The sequence below is a fragment of the Gopherus flavomarginatus genome, chromosome 24, assembly GCF_025201925.1.
Source record: "Gopherus flavomarginatus isolate rGopFla2 chromosome 24, rGopFla2.mat.asm, whole genome shotgun sequence".
Lineage (NCBI taxonomy): Eukaryota > Metazoa > Chordata > Testudines > Testudinidae > Gopherus > Gopherus flavomarginatus.
This window is the reverse complement of record NC_066640.1, coordinates 12,702,642-12,721,790: the sequence shown is the minus strand read 5'-3', so window position 1 is coordinate 12,721,790 and position 19,149 is coordinate 12,702,642. Positions and strand designations below refer to the sequence as shown.

The following is a 19,149-nucleotide window of genomic DNA, read 5'->3' as shown; positions in this document are numbered from 1 at the left end:
CTGCAGCATGTGAAACTGCTCCAGCAAGCTCCTGCTCCGAGGAGATACTGTAACGGACATTGAGTCCTGCCCCTGGAGATCCCCTTGGTCTCTCCCTCCCTCCCTCCAGCCCAGCCTTCCCCGGGGCTGTGCCGTGTGCCAGGGCACAGCTGTCTCTGCAGCCTGGCCAAGGTTAATCTGAGCCCAGAGGAGAGGGGCTTTAGCGTCTCCCTTTGATGTGGCCTGGTCCTACCTCCCTCTGGCATGCTGCTGCAGCCAGGGCAGGGAGACGAGCAACTGTAGTGTCCTAATGACATGCTAAGCCTGGCAGATCAGGTCACGTGGGCAGACCTGGGCCAAAAACCTGGCTTTATTGCCCTGGAAAATTAGCCTGAACTCCCAGGAGAAGGCTCTGAAATCCTCAGCCTCAGCCCTGTCATTTTTCTTGCTATTTCCTCCATGGGGCCAGGGCACCTCACAAACACTGCCCGGCACCTGTAGCAGTGCCCAGAGGAGCTGTCCTTTCCTTTCTCTGCCACCCCCTCAAGCATAGGCAGGTTACATAACACCAACTGCAGGCACAAGCCGGGTACTCAGTTGTGAGAGTGGCTGGGGGGTTAAGCCCTTCTCTGTGCATTTATGATCCCAAATACTCTTGATCAAAGTGACTTTCTGAGTTAAGAGGAGCAGCGGTGGCTTGCTGGGAGAGAGGATTTCATCCCATTCAGGGATAATCTGGAGCAGAGCAGTAGGCAGTGGACTTGATCCAGCATTGCCCTGCTCCTCAGGGGAGTAGTTAAACCAGGGCAGGGTGCCCCTGCTCCCAGATCAGAAGGGTGACGATTGGTATACAGGAACGGGAAAGCAGGCTGGCTGGGGGAGGAGCGTGGATGCTGGCGGGTGAGCTGCGTGGGATGCAGGGGGCAGTAGCTAGTGTGGCTGGTAAGCAGGAGCTGGCTGGTTGTAGTGTGACAGGAGACAGCTGTTAGTGCTGTTGGGGGGCACACGCAGTGGTGTTGCTGGGCCCAGGACCTTACAGAGACAAGGCAGGTGAGGAACTCACCCTTTTTGTCACTCACCTCAGGAGTCAGGCCAATAAAAAACATCACCTCCCTCCCCTCGGCTCTGTCTGATCACCACTAAGAATTCGAACTCCCCCACCACTGCCCAAGGCAGAAAAACCACCAGCCAGGATCTAGGCTTCCTCCCTGCGGAGGATGATTTGCCAGGAGGGAATATTCCCTTTCCTGGCTGAGCAGAGGTAACTTCCCCCTTCCGCTGTGCCCAGAGGGGACGGCACCTGAACTGGGAATTCTGATGAGGGCTTGTCTACATCAGAAAGTTGCAGCGCTGGTGAGGGAGTTACAGCGCTGCAACTTAGGAGGTGTACACATCTGCAGGGCACCACCAGCGCTGCAACTCCCTGTTTGCAGCGCTGGCCGTACTCCCGTTTTGTCTCGGGTGTAGAGGATCCAGCGCTGGTGATCCAGCGCTGGTAATCAAGTATAGACACTTACCAGCGCTTTTCTTGACCTCCGTGGAATAAGCAGGTATCCCAGCATACCTGAGGAAGCCTCTGGTAATCAAGCTGGTCTCCTTCCCCGGTTTGCTCTCGCGTTCCCCGAACCCCGAGCAAGCAGGTCTCCTTCCCTGCGGTTTGCAGGGTGGTTCGGGGAACGCGAGAGCAAACCGCGGCGAAGCTGGTATCCTTCCCCGGTTTGCTCTCGCGTTCCCCGAACCCCGAGCAAGCAGGTCTCCTTCCCTGCGGTTTGCAGGGGGGTTCCGGGAACGCGAGAGCAAACCGCGGCGAAGCTGGTCTCCTTCCCCGGTTTGCTCTCGCGTTCCCCGAACAAGCAGGTCTCCTTCCCTGCAGTTTGCTGGGTGGTTCCGGGAACGCGAGAGCAAACCGCGGCGAAGCTGGTCTCCTTCCCCGGTTTGCTCTCGCGTTCCCCGAACAAGCAGGTCTCCTTCCCTGCGGTTTGCTGGGTGGTTCCGGGAACGCGAGAGCAAACCGCGGCGAAGCTGGTCTCCTTTCCCGGTTTGCTCTCGCGTTCCCCGAACAAGCAGGTCTCCTTCCCTGCGGTTTGCAGGGGGGTTCCGGGAACGCGAGAGCAAACCGCGGCGAAGCTGGTCTCCTTCCCCGGTTTGCTCTCGCGTTCCCCGAACCCCCGAGCAAGCAGGTCTCCTTCCCTGCGGTTTGCTGGGTGGTTCGGCGAACGCGAGAGCAAACCGGGAAAGGAGACCAGCTTCGCCGCGGTTTGCTCTCGCGTTCCCCGAACCACCCTGCAAACCGCAGGGAAGGAGACCTGCTTGCTCGGGGGTTCGGGGAACGAGAGAGCAAACCGGGAAAGGAGACCAGCTTCCCCGTGGTTTGCTCTCGCGTTCCCCGAACCTCCCTTGAAGCCGCCCAACAGCGCTGCAGTGTGGCCACATCTAACACCACTTGCAGCGCTGGTTGCTGTAAGTGTGGCCACTCTGCAGCGCTGGCCCTATACAGCTGTACTAATACAGCTGTAACAACCAGCGCTGCAAAATTTTAGATGTAGACATGGCCTCATGAGAAGGGAAACTTGAGGCTAAGCTGCCCCTCCCCCAAGGCCAAGCCCCTCAGCTCTGTTCCTGGAGCAGAAACCTGCCTCCCTCCTCTACTTGTACAATCACTGTGCAGACCCGGGCCCAACGCTGCAGCTGCAGGAACCCCCTTGAAATCCAAGCTGAGGGTCCGGTCGGCCGTGTCCAGCGCAAAAAGGCCATTACGTATAGTGACGGCAGCCACCGCTCTGCTCAGCTGGTTCCTTGCAGAACCTACCTGGGCAAAAACCTCTGAACAAAATAAACTATTGTTTCTACCTCTTCAGGCCCCACCGCGTCTGTTACCGGAAGGGGGATCGCCGCCCCTGAGGGATTTCGGCAGCACAAAGCGACGGTGGGAGCTGGTTACAGGAGTGCAGGCCCAGAGCCTCACAGAATGGCCTGAGGCACCAAGCTGCGATTGCTTGCAATGGGCAGCGGGTTCCTAAAGGCCTCTGATGCTCTGGGATGCAGAGATCAAGGCTTGGTCCTTTGTTACCTAGCGAGACCCCTGGGCTGTCTCTGCGCCAAGCAGTCCAGCTACCAGCTTAACATTCCCCCTCTCCCACATGCAAAGTTGCCTCAGCTCACGGCCTGTGAGAGGTCAAACACCCTCCTCCAGCGGGAAGAGGGACAGGTAACTGGGTGGAAAATCCTCTCCCAACTCATCACTTTTCGCTCTCCCTCCCTTGTGAGCGTGGAAGGCGACACGCCGCATGCTTAGCAATGCTGCGGCCCTCGGCCGATATGCAATAGCCCCCAGGAGCCACAGCCGGGGACAGGCGCAGAGGAGCACGGAGCCGCCCACCTGACTCTCTGACCCCTGAGGCTCCGGGATGCGGGACGGGAGGGCAGCCAATGCAGTGGTCATGGTAGCCAGTAGGGTTTGCAGCAAGAGAGGAGGGGCCAGCTGTGACTGACAATAGCTTATTTATTTCACAAGGTGGGGGGCGGTCTCAGGTTCTAAGTCTGGAAGCAGCATGGCCTGCAGGCAGGGTCTGGGCTAGGTGGCCAGCGCTGCCCTCCGCTGGTGGCCCCAGAGCCTGCTGCTGCCCGAGCTCATTTAAGCACCCAGCCTCTCTTGGGGTCCCAGGCTGATTTCCCCCTTCCAGGCCAGCAGCTGTGGGCAGAGCAGAGAGCCCCCTCCGCTGCTTCCAGGAGGCGGCGAGGGACACCCCATGGCAGGTGATGCAGAGGACACCCATGAGGAGAAGGCCCCCACCCAGCAGGATTGCCAGGACGATGAAGATGAGGTGCTGCCGGTGCGCCGCTGCAGGCTTGCTGGGAAAGACGGAGGGGTACGCCGGCGGGGAGCAGGAGTGGGAGAGCTCGTGGAAGGTGCAGAAGGGGGGGCAGGCGGTGCAGTTGTTGGCGGTGTCCCCCCGGCAGGTGTAGCACGACGGGTGGCAGGTGGCACAGATCTGGGCAGGGTGTGGGCTCCTGTCCAGGCTGGGGGACCTCCTGGATCGGTTGTAATAGCGGGGAGGGCAGTAGGACAGGCAGAGGTGCTGGAACGCATAGAAGGCACTGCTGCATTCTGTGGGGAGAGGGGCAAGGGTTAGCCTCAGGCTACGTACTGCAACACGGGCTGAAATACAGCCACCTCTAGGGTGGGCAGGCAAGAGCCAGCACAGAGCCTGCTGCACAGCGTGGGGCACGATCTTACTGAGGTGCTCTGGCATGGCCAGTGCCCACACGCAGCAGAGGGGAGCCTGGGCCCAGATCCACAGAGCTATTTCAGTGGCAGTAAGGAGCCTAGATACCTTAGAGGATCTGGGCCTTGGTGTTTAAGGTCTCCTCCAAGAAAGCCCCCCACGTGGAGAACACCAGTTACTGCTCTCTGTGGTACAAAGGGTTAAATTGGCCTTGACTGGATTCAAACCTGTGACTCCAAGGAATCTAAGTGGTTTCTAGTTCCAGCCTGCTGCACAGAGCACTGATATCCCCTTGGGCTTAAGGACAGACAGGCGCACTGAGAAACTCTCAACTGCTTATGGCTGTGGGATTGAAAGCCAGAGACTGATTCAGCCCCAGCCCGGCCCGGTTTGCTGAACCCAAGTCGAATGGCTTAGCAGCCCCTCTAGCCAAGCCGGCCATGCCCCATTGTAATGCCCAACTGAAGAGGGGGAAGGACACCAGGTTGACATGAAGCAGACTTTCCCCAACTCATTCCTGGGGCCAGCAGGAGATGCTAGTATGGCCAAGGCCTGGCACACAGCACCCCCGAAAGGAGGATGGTCTGTCACTCAGTGACCCCCCCGGCTCACTGAGGAGGGCCATTGACTGGATTTTTGGAAGACCCAGCCAGGAGAGTCTAAAGGGAACACAGAAGCATCTTCAGGGCTGCTGCACGGACATAACCCCCACCCCAGCTCACCAGGCAAATGGCCTCCTCTGAGGTGAGCTGAGGTAACTCCTGGGTGGCCAGCTGCCCTGGGGTGGGTGGGTGTCAGGGAGAGCCGGCCACATGGCTGTGGATAACTCTTGACTTTGCCTGAGGACTACAGCAGAGCCCCATACTAATGAGCCTATTGGTGCCAGGGTGGTAACGAAGAACCAGGACGACTCACCTTCGCACGCTCCCTCGGAGTCCCGCCTCACACACTCGCTCACAACGGAGGCTGCTATCTTCCTGGCCGTCATGTCCTCGTCTGTTCCGTAGAGCTGCAGGACGAAGCTGGTGAGGAACCCTGGGAGAGGGGGTTCAAGAGAGGAGGAGTTTCAGATTCGATGCAGTGGAGCTTACGATCCCAAATGCCACGAGTTCCGTACAAGTCACCCAGCCGGGCACTTCACGGAGCTCTGGCCCCGAAGGCCCCTGGCGAGGGAGCTTTCAAGGATCCGAAGCAGGTGCAACCTCACTAGCTCCAGAATCCCCATGAGAAGAGGGAATTTAGCCCAGGCCCTGTGCACACTGAGTGGTGCAGGAGAAGGATGGGATAAACAGGACAGCAAAGGAGGGGTGCACAGGGGAGGAAACGTAACCGGGCTCAGGGGCACCACTGGTTCCTGGTGCACAAGGGATTAACTCTGGCTCTGCTTCCCCCTGCACAAGTGTTCAGAGGAAGAGCGGTGATCAGCCACCTGGGAGACACCACTGCCTTTGGGAACAGTCGCTCCCACTGGGAGACAGCAACATAACAACTAACCCGGGAAGAGACCTTGCTGCCTGGAACTCCTCTGCTGGCCTACAGGGGAACATGGCTCCATCTTTAGGCACATCCCCGCTCGCCGAGCTGTTCAGCAGCCTGGGATGTCCTGAACTCTGCTCACCCTCAGCTAATCAGAGGAAAAGCAGCTGTAGCGATAGCAACGGGGCTCTTGCATATGTCTCCTGCATGACGGGGATGCTCACCTGTGTTGTAAGCATCACCCTTGTTCTCTAGGAAGAGCGTCCAGGTGCCCCGTGGGTCCTCATCCCAGAAGTGCGTGGACATGAAGGACCAATCCCTGTAGCCCTGGTTGCTGGTGTCGTATGGCCTAGTGGGGGCGGTGGAAGGGAAATTCACAAACCCTTCAGTCTTTGGACACTAGGAGGTCATGGGATGCACTTCAGAAACCCAGAGGTGAGCGTTGGACAAGTATCCGGGTTCTTACAATGGCAGCATCAAACGTACCAGAGCCCGAGAGACATAGCTTGCCTTAACCATTTGCCTTTCTAGCAGAAAGACTTCTCAAAGCAGCCTTCACCTCACAGCCCTGCTGGGGTAACTGTCTTCTGGGCATACGCTGCTCCCCTGCTTGGGTCAGGAAGGAACCTGTGCCTCTGTAATCTAGTGCATTGTGGAGGTTGTGGCTTCCCCTCAAGGAGGAGACCGGATACCACACCAGATAATCCACGGATCCATTCCAGTGCGGCAGTTCTGATGTCCCCAGCACAATGGTTCCATATAGAGACACGATCTACCTCTCATCTAGCTGGGACCCCCCTGCTCCCTGCACACTTGCCTTTAGCAATATGGAAAGGGCAGGGTGGTTGTAACCCTGACACCTGCAAGTTGAGAACTCCTATCCTAGTGCCACGGCTCGTTTGGAGCAATCACACTGCCTGAGATTCAGGTTTTAAGTTTCTATAGCCATGAAATTCCCATTTGATCACTGCAGGCTGCACCCCCCCCGCACCCCCACCCCGTGGAAGTACCAGCAGGAAGTGTTCAGTCCACACCTTACCTGATGGCCACCAGGGTGGACTTAGTTCCCATTGGGCTGGTCAGAGAGATGGCCAGATCCCCTCTCCTGCTGTAGCTTAGAGAGATGCGGACCTGGACGTGCTCCAGGGAGCGGATATGCCTGCTCCTCCCGATGCAGGTGGAGACGTCTTTGCTGACTGTGAGTTTTGAACCTATCTCCCTGCCAGGAGACAAGAAGAGGAGGTGAAGGTGTCTGCCCCAGCTTGGGGCCCAGAAACCCAATGAGACCAGGTACGGGGGAGTCTGCTACTAAAGCCTCTTGCTTCAGCAGATGTTTTTTAATGAAACCACAAAGGAACAGCATCAGGTCAGGTGTGTCCAGCAAACTGGAGCTAAAGCAGAGCAGAGCTCTGGGATAAAAGTTCATAGGGTCCAAGCAGAGGATGGGGATCATTCTTTGCGGGCAGGGTTATTTTTCTGGGGGAGGACCCCCCCAGTGACCCAGCTCTTGTCCCCAAGAATATGAGGGACAAGCAGTCACTAATCTTTGCTGCCACCTCCTTTAACACCCACACAGAACTGAAACAGCAGGAGTTCCTGAAGTGCTGTGGTGTTTGTAAGTATCCAGCCCATACTTGAGACCTTGGGATGGAGACCAGGTTCCCATTTCCCTGCAAAAACATCCTCGGGAAGTGGTTCCCAGCTCCTGCTTTTTCTACCAGAATTTCCCCTGCAACGCACAACACAAGGGGTCAGATTCCACCAGGATTTCTTCTCTTACAGGGGCACGTAGACAACCTTGACGGAACACTTCCTCTGGGGCCCGGTCGTAGTCCACTTCTTGGCCAGGTCCACCAGATCGCCAGCATCCAGGAGTCCATAGCCATAATGGTGGCTTACTGAAAAACAGACACCCAGTCCAGGGAAGGATCAATGAGCCCCAACACCGGACTGCTAAGCCGTGACTCACGGGAGCTTATTGCTGCCAGATATGCTGGTGAAAAATCAGCTCTTAGAAACCCAAAGAACCAGCATTTTCTTTCACTGCAAGCATGAGAGGTGCACTTGGTCTAGATGCTGCAGCATTTATGGAGACCACCAACAGCTGATGAAGGCTGGTAAGGGCTGCAAGCCTCTTGTTCTTTTAAATACCATGGTGGAAGTAACCAGGGTCCCGGTAGCAATTTTCACTGAGTAAAGATCTAATGAGCAGCCTCACCTTTGCGTCCGACTCCGTTCAGGGCCCAGTCTTCTGCCTGCAGGTGGGCTGGCTTGGAGGCTCTCACCATGAGATGCTGCATGTCACGCCAGGTCAGTGCTGGGCTAGAGACAAGGAGCACTTTGGGAAAGAGGTCTCCTGTATCAAAAGGCTGAGGTGACCCTGGGGCTGGCGAGAGGGGGCAGGTGGCTTCTGCTCATCCACACAGCAGGTAGAGCATGGGCAAGCTTTCTCCAGACTGTCCCAGCTTGGAGAGGCCACGTTACAGGGTTAACAGCAGACCATCTGTGGCTCATTCAGTCCTTGGCTTCTCTGCCAACATGGGGGCCAGTTAGGGCAGATGGTGGGTTGGACACCCAGCCATGTGGACTGGATGGAGACCCCCAACTGGTTTCCCACAGGCAGCTGAACAGCTGGAAGGGGGCGCTAGCTTTGGTTCCCTGTAATGTATCCCTGGAGAGGAGACTGCGCAACCCAGGTCATCGTGAGCTATTTTAGTTACCGTGTTTGCTTTTGTCAGGGTGATGGGGACATATTTTGACCGTAATCCCTACAGACATTCTAATGGACTCTGGAAAGAGGCCCTAGCAGATTCCCTGGGGGTAGTGGCTTCGTTGCCGAGGCAGGGGCAGCCTTAGGAGGTAGGAGTGCAGCGTGAACGTGTGTTCTACCTACTTGGCCTCCAGAGCGAGCGCGATCATCCCGGCAGCCAGGGGGGCAGAGGCCGAGGTGCCTGTGTGCTTGTCGGTGCAGCGGTGCCGCAGGTCAGTTGTCACCTGGGGAGAGAGGGTAGGTGAGGAAGCCATGGGATTGGCATCTCAGAGAGATGCAGAGACACATTCTGTGCTGAATCATCTGCTGGGTCTGAGCAGCCTTTGCTGGTAAAGGAGCAGCAGTGAAATTCAGGGCAGAACTCTCAAGCCATCAGTCTGCTCTGCCGTCGGCCAGAAGGGGTCACTGCTGAGCCGCCTCTTGGCTGGGGCCCCACTACAGTGGGCCCTCGAGTGCAGCCTTAACCTAGGGGAGAGAGGAACGGGCGGCGGGGGGGGGGGGGACTCACGATCTGCTTCTCGCTCTTGATGCCGCTGCTGTAGGTGGTGGTGAGGGTGGAGGCACAGGCCTCGCTGTACCAGGGCACCCGGCCGCTCTGGGTCGCGCTGCCCACCGACAGGGTGTAGATGCTGTTGGTGTACCCATCGCAGTTACAGTTGTCCGAGTGGATGCCGCCATTGCCAGAGGCCCAGACGAAGAGACACCCCAGGCCGCCGCGCCCCTGTGGGGAGGGGAGCAAGCAGGGACCAGTGTTACACTGCGGGGGGGTGGGGGGATGGGACAGAGTCCCTGCTGTAGTGGTGTTAATATGGTGCTAACGTGGCACAGGGCTGTCTGTTGGCAGTGGGGGGGATTCCTGGGTCCTGGCTACAGCTGACCTCGTTTCCATGGAAACACAATATACTGTAGTTAAGCTGACCAATCCCCAGCTGCCGCAGCATGCGTACAGGGTGCTATTTCGGAGGGAGATGGGAGTAAATAGGAACGGTGGGGCTAGTCTCATGTAAAATTATACCCAACATTTGTTCATACTGGATCAAACCAAGGCTCCAGCTAGCTTAGCCTTGATCAGCAGGCTGGCTCTGATGCGTCAGTGGAGGGCAAAAAAGGACCCAGCACCCAGGGCCATGTCGTGCATGGGGAGCAGAATTCCTCCCTGAACTGGCCCCAGGTGCCTGGCTGAGAGCTGCCCCGCTTGGGGGCTAGCGTAGCAGAGTGCCCAGTTCGGTGCTCTCCAGCCCACGTCATCCCTCCCCTTCAGAAGTCACAAACCCCCTTTTCAGAGGCAACAAGCCAGCAAAGGAACCAAGCCCAGAGCCCACGCTTACATTCGCTATCCCCTTGTAGAAGGCTTCCAGGGCCAGGATCCCAGGTCCATCCACAGTTTTACCATCATCCTCTGGGCCCCAGCTTGCACTGTAGATGTGGATGTGTTGGGGGCGGAAACTCAAGGACTGAGCCTCCACGATGTCTGTGATGGGACCATCGAGCATCCTCACACCTGTGGGGCCAAGGAAGAGAGGGCAGCTAGGTCAGAGGTCTCAACGAGCCAGCACTGCCCTTAACAGGCCCATGAGCCTCTCCCACTCCAGGTCAGGCAGGCGTCTCCAGTTGCTGATGTTAGCATGCAAGCCTCCATGCTAGCCTCATAACCATGACCCTACCAAATTCACAGCCATGAAGAATGCATCACAGACCATGAAATATGGTCCCTGTACTATACAGATTTCGCAGGGGAGACCAGCGTTTCTCAAATTAGGGGGCCTGACACTAAAGGGACTTGCAGGGTATTTTGGGGGGCAGGGGGGTTGCTGTATTGCCACCCTTACTTCTGCACTCCCTTCAGAGCTGGGTGGCTGGAGAGTGACGGCTGCTGACTGAGCATCCAGCTCTGAAGGCAGCACTGCCGCCAGAAGCAGTGCAGAAGTAAAGGTAGCAGTATCGCAACCCCCGCCCTACAATAACCTGTGACACCCCCCCACACATACACACAACTCCTTTGTGGGTCAGGACCCCTACAATTACAACGCTGTGAAATTTCAGATTTAAATAGCTGAAATCATGAAATTTACAATTTTTAAAATCCTATGACCATGAAATTGACCAAAATGGCCTGTGAATTTGGTAGGGCCCTAATCATAACATCACCCTTTGCAGCAGCTAAGCAAGAGCTCCCTCTAGTGTCACTCAAGGCTCCAGCTTCAGCCAGGTCAGCCTAACCTTGAGCACTTTTCATATGTTCAGCGCAATGGCCAGGCATTAACCAGTCAATCTCTGTAGCCAGAGCAGCATGGTGGGGCAGGGATGGGGTTTTCACTATTCTACAGATGGACACACAGAGGTTAAGGGATCAGATGTTCAGAGATGCTGAGCACCTGCAATTCTCATTGGCTTCAAATGGATTTGTAACTACTTGCTCCTGCTGCAAAATAAAATTAAAAAAAAAAATCAATCAGTTCCTAACTGATTGTCCAAGCCCTTGCAGTACGTAATCGGCAGAGCTGGATTGAGAGCTCTGGAGCTCCTGCCCTCATGCCCTGTGCTCAATCCACTAAACTGTGCTGCCTTTTACGATATTTGCATTCGGTTTTAACCAAGAGTTTGGTTTGAGAGGCCAGAACTGCCCTTATGCTGTACAGCCAAGTCCCTGTTCTGTGGCCATGCACTCCCCCAGACGTCTGGGCAAGCTCGGGCCCTCCCTTCCCATGGTATCTGGGAAGTATCACACCAAGAAAGCAGATGGCTTACCTCCAATTTTTGCTTTGTACGCGACGCCGACTCCACAGAGTCTGTTGTTGGCTGCCGCTGCCACCTCTCCTGCACAGCGTGTCCCATGCCTGAGGGACAGAGGCAGGGAGCAAGAGTCACCACAGCCATATCTGCCAGCCAAACAGCCAGATTCCTCCATATGCTCTGCCTTGCCATGAGGTACAGTGCATGCTAATGCTGACTAGCAGCTGTTCCTCTCCCTGAAATATTCCATTGGAGCACGGGGGGTCCCTCCTTAAGTCACCTTGGGGGGCTGCTTTCCATTTGGGCACGACTCAGTCACATGCAAGTCGTGGGAAGTGGTGCAGTGAATGCTGGCAGGTGGGATGAGAGAGAACCGCTGAAACCACCCAGCCTGCCTGATGGCCCAGAGAGCATTACATTTGGTCACTGTCAGAGGAGGAGGGGCCAGACACAAGGTTAGAATCCTCCTATTGGAGTCAGCTGGGGATTCAAGGTACTGGACACTCTGGGGTACATTGCGCCCTGCATACACGCACTGGTGAGGCTGCCAGACCAATATCACGATCGTAACATCTTCACTACAGCTGAGATGCTGCTTAATGTCACGGCCTAGGTAGGTGCAAACCTGAGGCAGACCCCTCTGACTCCAATCCAAGTGCCTGAATGTCCCTCCACAGGAACACACGTGCTTGTAACCCTAGTCCTTCATTGTTCAGGGACAGAATTCGCTTCCACCTTCTTCACCTCAGTGCATCCTGATAGTGAATCTCATGACATATCAAGAGAACAACCCTGGAGATCAGCTATACCAGAGAGACAAAATCCCCAAGGCAGGGGATTTAGATCTGACACCCCAAGCAGCAGCACCCCCGTTTGCTGCGGGAACTCACCGATTCTCATCCCAGATGTTGTAACGAGGCTGTGGGTCGGGATCGTTGCTGTTGAAGTCATAACTCGCAAGGGGATCCTAAAGCAAGACGAAACACGAAGGTGAGAAGACCCTGCTTAGGAAAGCATGTCTTTGTTACAATGGACATTATACATTCGCTTTAACCCCTAGAACGAAGCCAACAACCAGGTAAATAATCAGCATCTATAGAGCACTCCACATGGTGAGTGTTCACAAGTGTTACCATATGCTCCTATGAGACACTGATAACAATAGCCCAGGGGTTAATCCAGGGAAATCCTATGGCCTGTGTTACACAGGAGGGCAAACGAGATGATCAGAGTGGTTGCTTCTGGCCTAATAATCTATTAATCCATATTTTAATAACAGGAAACAAAGATTACCTAAAGTAATTCAGTAGCAGAGACAGGATTAGAACAAGAATTCCTGGCTCCTAGCCCTGTGTGTGTATATGTGTGTATGTATATATATACACACACATATATATATACACACACACACACACACACACGTTTATTAAACAGGATTTAATTCTACAAAGTTGCACTGGTTTACCACTATTCTGGTTTAAACTCAGTTACACCAGTTTAACTTAGATGCAAATTAACCTGATAGAAAACAGGTTTAAATCAATGTACACAACTTTCACTGGTTTTAACGAAGTCTACTTATAATCACACCTTTGGGTAAACTGGTGCTACTCTGTGTTTTGACCAGGGCACAAGGATACCTAATGCTTTACAAAGGAAGTCTGTGTCATTATCCCCATTTTAAATATGGGGAAATGGAGGCAAAAGGAGGTAAAAAGTAACTTGCTAAAATAACCCAGCAGGTCTGTGGCAAAGCCAGGAATAGAAGTCAAGTCTCCTGAATCCCATCCTAGTGTTTTGTCCATTAGCCTAGTGGTTCTCAAGGGGTACGTGCACCCCTGGGGGTAGGCAGAGCTCTTCCAGGGGGTCCATGAACTCATTTAGATATTTGCCGAGTTTTACAACAGGCTACATAAAAAGCCTTAGCAAAGCCAGTACAAACTACAATTTCAGACAGACATTGATTTGTTTATGCTGATCTATAGACTATACAGAAATGCAAGTACAATATTTATATTCCAGTTGATTTATTTTATATGGTCAAAATGAGAAAGGAAGCAATTTGTCAGTACTAGTGTGGCTGTGACACTTTTGTATTTTTACGTCCGATTTTATAAGCAAGTAATTTTTAAGTGAGGTGAAATTTGGGGCTACGCAAGACAAGTCAGACTCCTGAAAGGGGGACAGTCATCTGGAAAGGTTGAGAGCCACTGCATTAGCCCATGCTGCCTCTCTGGGAGAGGATATGGCTGCGAGGGAGGAGTGAACCCAACTTCTATGCAATTTAGAGGACATACGAGGTGCACTATAGATGATCACTTATTTAGGAGATTCAATTGCTCCTTTCTCCATTCGTTTTCTAAACATGTGCTGGGATTCAGCTTCCACTAATTACATCTCGTCATGTTTCTTTGGTCTTGGATATTTCTTTTACAGAAGCCATTTCAAACTTCGGAAGTTTCCCTCACTGAAAAGGCTAAGCCTTTTGATCCAGCCATCCAGATGCTGGGCTCCCCAGGGGTGAGTCCCACTACCCTAGGATAAAGGTTCTGTCACAGCTTCTCCTCTTCCTTGCAGGAAATATGCTACAAAGAAGCACCTAGCTGTAGCTGATCAATCCCAAAGGACTCAGCTGTGGAGGTCACAACATTGGGATGCCTGGATAGTTTCAGATTGATCTTACATAGTTAGCAGACAGATCGGGGTGGTCTCTCTCCAGTCCATCATCCAGGATGGAGAGCACCACGCCCAAGCCGGTGTACCCCTTGCTCCAAGCGGTAAGGATGTTCAGATCTGGATGGACGTCGTTGTTCTGAAACAAAAGCCAGACCAGGTTTGAGCACAAAGGTCCATTCTGGCCTGTGATCTATGAATCACCTTTATGAATCATAGAATTGTAGGACTGGAAGGGACCTCAAGAGGTCTTCTAGTCCAGACTCCTGCACTCAAGGCAGGACTAAGTATTATCTAAACTATCCCTGACAGGTGACTGTCTAACCTGCTCTTAAAAACCTTCAATGACAGAGACTGTTCTGATTTATTACCAGTATTATTCCTACTTTACAACTAAGGAAAATGAGGCATGCAGTGGTGAAGTGAATGCCTCAAGCAAGTCAGAGCTGAAGAATAAAAGCCAGAAGTCCTGGCACCCGGTTGGCTGCTCTAAACGCTAGAACCCACTTCCTCACGGACCGTTACACCAAAAAGAGGATCAGACAGGAGAAGGTAACAGAATATAAATTCTTACCATGTACCACTGTTTATGGAACCAAGGATCTGTTGGCACGACAGCGATGGTTCTTTTCGTACGCCTCTTCAGCGTTTGCTGCTCAAACCACTGGACCTAGATGGAGAGGAGTCACCCTTCTTAATGCCAGGGAAAGCAGCAAGTTCCTCTTCGCCGGTCTACTCCCAGTGACAGATTTCACCTCCCATTGTAGATTTCCCATACCACTTAGGCCTTTGTGCTCTACCAGCTTGGTGGAAAGGCCATTTTAACCATACATCCAGAGGTTTTCCATAGCCACTGAAGTAGATCTCATTTCCTGAAGCTTTAGTCTATGGTTGCAAAGTACTAACAGAAAAGACCCTCTATCGATTCCTAACCAAATCAGTTCCAAAGTCTGTTACAGACATTGTAACTGACAGGACACCAAATTAATTAGGAGATCTTTGGCAGACGCATCCAAGGTTTGCCTCTAGAAGACTACTTCTAGGAAAAATAACATTGGCAGTTGCTCATGATAAGAAAAAAGGGCTATTGGTCCTTATGCTTCAGATCTGATCACACGCTGGGGCTCAAGAAGAAACTCTCTCCACCAAACAAACAGTGGATAGTAACATACTATTAGTTCTCCTGCCGTCCTCTGAAGCACTGGCCACTGTCAGGGATGGGCTATCAAAGTAGGTGGGACCCTGCATTCAAGGTTACACGTGCTGGTTTGACAGCACAGCAACTCCATTCAATCGGTGCCTGATCTGCAGTATTTATAGACAGAACTATGGAAGCCAATCCCTTGGCCGATCCCTTTCCACCTTAGCTCGGACAGGAGGAAAGAGCCCGTGCTACGTCTCAACCAGAAGTCAGGAGCTCCATGCAGGAGTAACTCGATGATATTCTCTGCCCTGTGCTACGCAGGAGGCCAAACTAGATGCTCACAATGGTCCAGTTAAAATTCACGAACACATTTTCTAACAAGCTGAAGTTCTTTTGAGCTTCCAGCACAAATTACACTCTGTTCACCTTGGGCTCTCTTTTCAGATGCACATGCCAGCCCCAGTGTCTGTTCAGCGATTCCTGCACCATGCCTCGGTGTTTGAAATGGTAATAGTGTTCCCCTTCAATTATCTGCAGAACGAAGAGTTATAGATAAGGCTATGACATGGGGACAACCAGAACCCACCAGGGAAATTAACCATGTATGCCTTTCAGCATAATAAACTGCAGGATCTGTCATTTACTGAGTATACAAGCCAAATCTCTTCTCTCCTATAAGCACTTCCTCTGGGCATACTTTAATATATAAAAACAGAACAGAGTTGTGTGGGGTGGTTTTATTTTTTTTACTGGCCTGTTGTATTAGGAATTTTCATTCTATATTCACCTTTGTCATTTTAGAATTCCCTTCGGAGTAATGGAGAGCTAACATTTCTGATCTACTTGCCAACTGCTGGCTGACTGGGGTGGGTCTCTCCATGTTTCCATTTTCTCAATCATGGGGCACTAAGTGAAACCACAGTGAGTGGCAGTTTGAATGGACAGGCATCCGCCGAAGATCCTGAGCCCTGAGCACTCCAGAGAGCTGGTTCCACAATCGGTTAGCAAATGACATATTTTAAAGCGAAAGGCGGAGAGAAACAAGACAAAGATCTGCACAGCCTTTTAAATATTCTAGGAGGCCATTTGGATGCTACAGCAGAAAGGTAGGGAAGGACACAGGTGGAGCTGATAAAGAGGAAATCCTTGTAATAGCCAATCTCAAGCACAGAGTCTCTGCTTAAGAGAGAAAAACGTTTTGTGGCAAGTTTTGGCTCAGAACTAGGTTATTCATGCAGCTGAGTTACCCTGAAAACAGGCCTATACAATGGTAAAGACAAGCAGTTGTTATTTAGCAAAGCACCACTCAGATAAAGGTTGGTTTCGTGATTGAAACATTACCTTGTAGGGAACATACTGCCAAGGAAACAGCAGAGGGTGGAAAAGGGGCAAACAGATGTTCAAATACCCAGACTCAAAGTGAATGGAAGGTGGCAAGTGGTTGCACTATTTCAGAAGTCTCAGCAATGTAGAACACCTAGAATAAAGGACAAGTAGAAATCCTAGAGTATATTCAGAGAGCGACTGTGAGAGGAATCAAAGAAAAACAGCTAAGATAATGGATTTTGGAACGAGGTCTGAAGGAGATGACATTGAATTAGTGGGACACCTGGCTGTATGAAGCACCACCATTCCCCCTGCTCAGGATTTTATGAAGAGGGCAAACCATTGGATAATCAAAGCGAGCACCGTGGAAGATGGGTAGGTCAATATCTGAAAAAAAAATCAAGGTGGAAAGTCAGTTGGGGGCTTGTTTTGGTACAACAGAAGATCAGATTAAAAGGTGGGGAGAGGAGGTCGTTTGTAACCAAACAGCTGCTCCAGTGGAGTTCTCAAGGCCTAAAACCAGTTGTATAGGCAGAGGAGGTGAATTTGATCTCTTATTGATTTACAGGGAGACATGGCAGGATGATGGCTGTCGGCCATTCAGAACTAAAAGGAGATAAAGCTCTTTCAGATAAGGGTATTCACTGGCAGGCTGGCTTTGTGTTCAGTAAGACAGTGTAGGGAGGTAGCATGATCTAGTGGATAGAGCACCAGACTGGGAGTCAGGATCCTGGGTTCTATTCCCAGCTCGGCCACTAACCTGGTGCATGACTTTGGGCAAGTCACTTCCTCTGCCTTCCTCCCACCCTTTATCAGTCTGGTTTCTTTAGACTGAGCTTTTCAGGACAGTAGCGGTCTTTTACTAGACGTTTGTACAGAACCTAGCACAGCAGGACCCCAAATCTCAACTGGGGCCTTCTAGGTTTTAGAACACTAAATAAATATAAATAAAAAAAGTGCAGAGAATGTGTCCAGAGAGATCAGGGAATGCTGAACGGAGACATGGACTGCAGGGTTTGGAAAAGCAATTATCCCTTCTAGTATTACTATTACATTATTAAAAATTTAATGGAAATGTTTTCATTAATCTAGGATTTTTTGGTAAATTTTTTTTTTTACCAAAACTTAATTATAGGCCCAACTATAATGAGAGAGACCTGATCTGCACCAAACTTTTCTTCCTTAAATTGCCATCCATTACTAATCCCCTGGTGGCAGCGTTAGTGCAGATAATGGGCTGGACACCAGTGATATTCTTTCTATACAACCTTGCTGTATAATAGGGCCTCTCTTTAAAGATTCATTTGCATCTGCTGTCAATGCCATATGCATCATGTATGCTTTCAGCTTGAGCCTTGCATGAGGAGGAATTGGTAATGATGCTAGAATGTCACCATTTAAAAATAAAAATAGACCCTGAGAAAAGCTTCTCAGATACAGATATGAGAGAGAAGAGGGAGAGTGAGGGGAGGAAAACTGATAAATAAGAGGCAAGGTTTGCAGGAGAAAAAGATTGCATCATCAAATGGCACCTATGCAGGCTGGCCCAGAAGTCTCCTACTCAGTCCTAGGTGCAGTGTTGTAGTTTCACTTCTGGAAAAGTCATCTTTAATTGCAGGCCAGGCAAGGTCACTGTCAGAAGTGTGAATTTCTGCAGCAGGTCAGCCTTTCATTAGCTCCCATTGCAGATAATTGGGTGGAGGAGTGACCTGGCCCCTGGCTCTCAACAGGAGCTTTTCCATCTGGGGAACAAATGTTGGGGGTGTCTTTGGAGGGAGGAGGGTATGCCTCACTCCCCAGCCCCCCTTTTAGAAACATCTCCCCCCCCTTCTTGGAAAGGGGGGTTGGAACAGGAAATTGACTGAATCCATGGGGAAGGGAGGGGTGTTGGGAAGGAGAAGGGAAGAGTGTGGGAGCAGCCACTCATGGGAAGGGGGCGTTCAGTGGGGCAGGAGCCTCAGGAAAAGCAGGGTTTGGAGCAGGGGGAGAAGGTTGCTGGGGCTAGGGGTGGCATTCGCAGATTGCCCCTCTTCCGCCCCCCCGCCCCTCACCTGCCCCAGGCAGAGCAGCCCGTGCTTGCGGGCCAGGCGCTCGGCCTCCCGGGCCCCCGCGGGCACCCTCACCGCCCAGCTGCTCAGGTAGATGCTGAGGCCGCTCAAGCAGCAGGAGGCGCCGCCCAGCAGCAGCCAGAGGCGGAGCCAGGCAGCCGCCCCCGCCATGACTCGGCGCAGATCCGGTCTCCCCCGCCCAGGGGGAAACGTGGGGCCGCCCCCGCCAAGGGGCCCTTAAATACCCCCCCGCCCCGGAGCTGCGGCCTAGCGCTATGCCTGAAGCCGGGGCCTCGATTTTGCCTCTCTCCCGGGCCGGGGAAAGCTTCCTCGGGCTGCCCCACTCCACGTGTTCACACCCCGGCCCAGCCGGGGTCGCCATAGCAACCGCAAGCCAAGGGAGCCGGGCACGGCACCCTCGGCTCCCAACAAACTACAAATCCCAATGGGCTTTGCGAGGAGAAGCGGCCGTTCATGGGCTGCGAAGCCTTCTGGGAGTTGTAGTTTTTTTTAAAGCCTGGCGCAAGTATGTGTTTTCTGCTTCCTATGATGATATTGGCCGGGCTGGAGCATCGTCTGTGATTGAAAGAAGATGACAAAGCGTGTGTGGGGGGGCTTTCTTTCTGTAATAAATATGTCTGTAAATATATTTTATTATTATTATTGGTTTGCATCAAGATAGCACCTAGGGAGCTCGGGTCATGAGCCAGGACTGCCCTGTGCTCGGCGCTGTCTAAATACAGAACTAAAAGACAGTTCCTGCCCCCAGGAGCT

At 52.6% G+C, this 19,149-nt stretch overlaps 1 protein-coding gene across 3 annotated transcripts; it reads right to left on the bottom strand.

The window, feature by feature from the left end:
- Window positions 1–3,495: 3,495 nt before the first annotated feature.
- PCSK4 (proprotein convertase subtilisin/kexin type 4) lies at window positions 3,496–18,546 on the bottom strand. Of its 3 annotated transcripts, none has more exons than XM_050933889.1 (15): window positions 18,379–18,546; window positions 15,428–15,532; window positions 14,432–14,527; window positions 13,868–13,996; window positions 12,075–12,151; window positions 11,200–11,288; window positions 9,780–9,952; window positions 8,960–9,172; window positions 8,575–8,675; window positions 7,900–8,003; window positions 7,462–7,579; window positions 6,721–6,900; window positions 5,906–6,030; window positions 5,121–5,240; window positions 3,496–4,087 (listed from the first exon to the last, which is right to left on the bottom strand). In XM_050933889.1, exons 1-15 carry the CDS (start codon window positions 18,544–18,546, stop codon window positions 3,507–3,509), a joined length of 2,379 nt encoding a protein of 792 aa, XP_050789846.1. In that variant the 3' UTR covers window positions 3,496–3,506. The 3 variants fall into 3 exon arrangements, with proteins under 3 accessions (XP_050789846.1, XP_050789847.1, XP_050789848.1); XM_050933890.1 differs by lacking the exon at window positions 18,379–18,546 and adding an exon at window positions 16,343–16,435; XM_050933891.1 differs by lacking the exon at window positions 5,906–6,030 and having other exon boundaries at window positions 3,535–4,087; window positions 18,379–18,434.
- Between the last annotated feature and the right edge of the window lie 603 nt (window positions 18,547–19,149).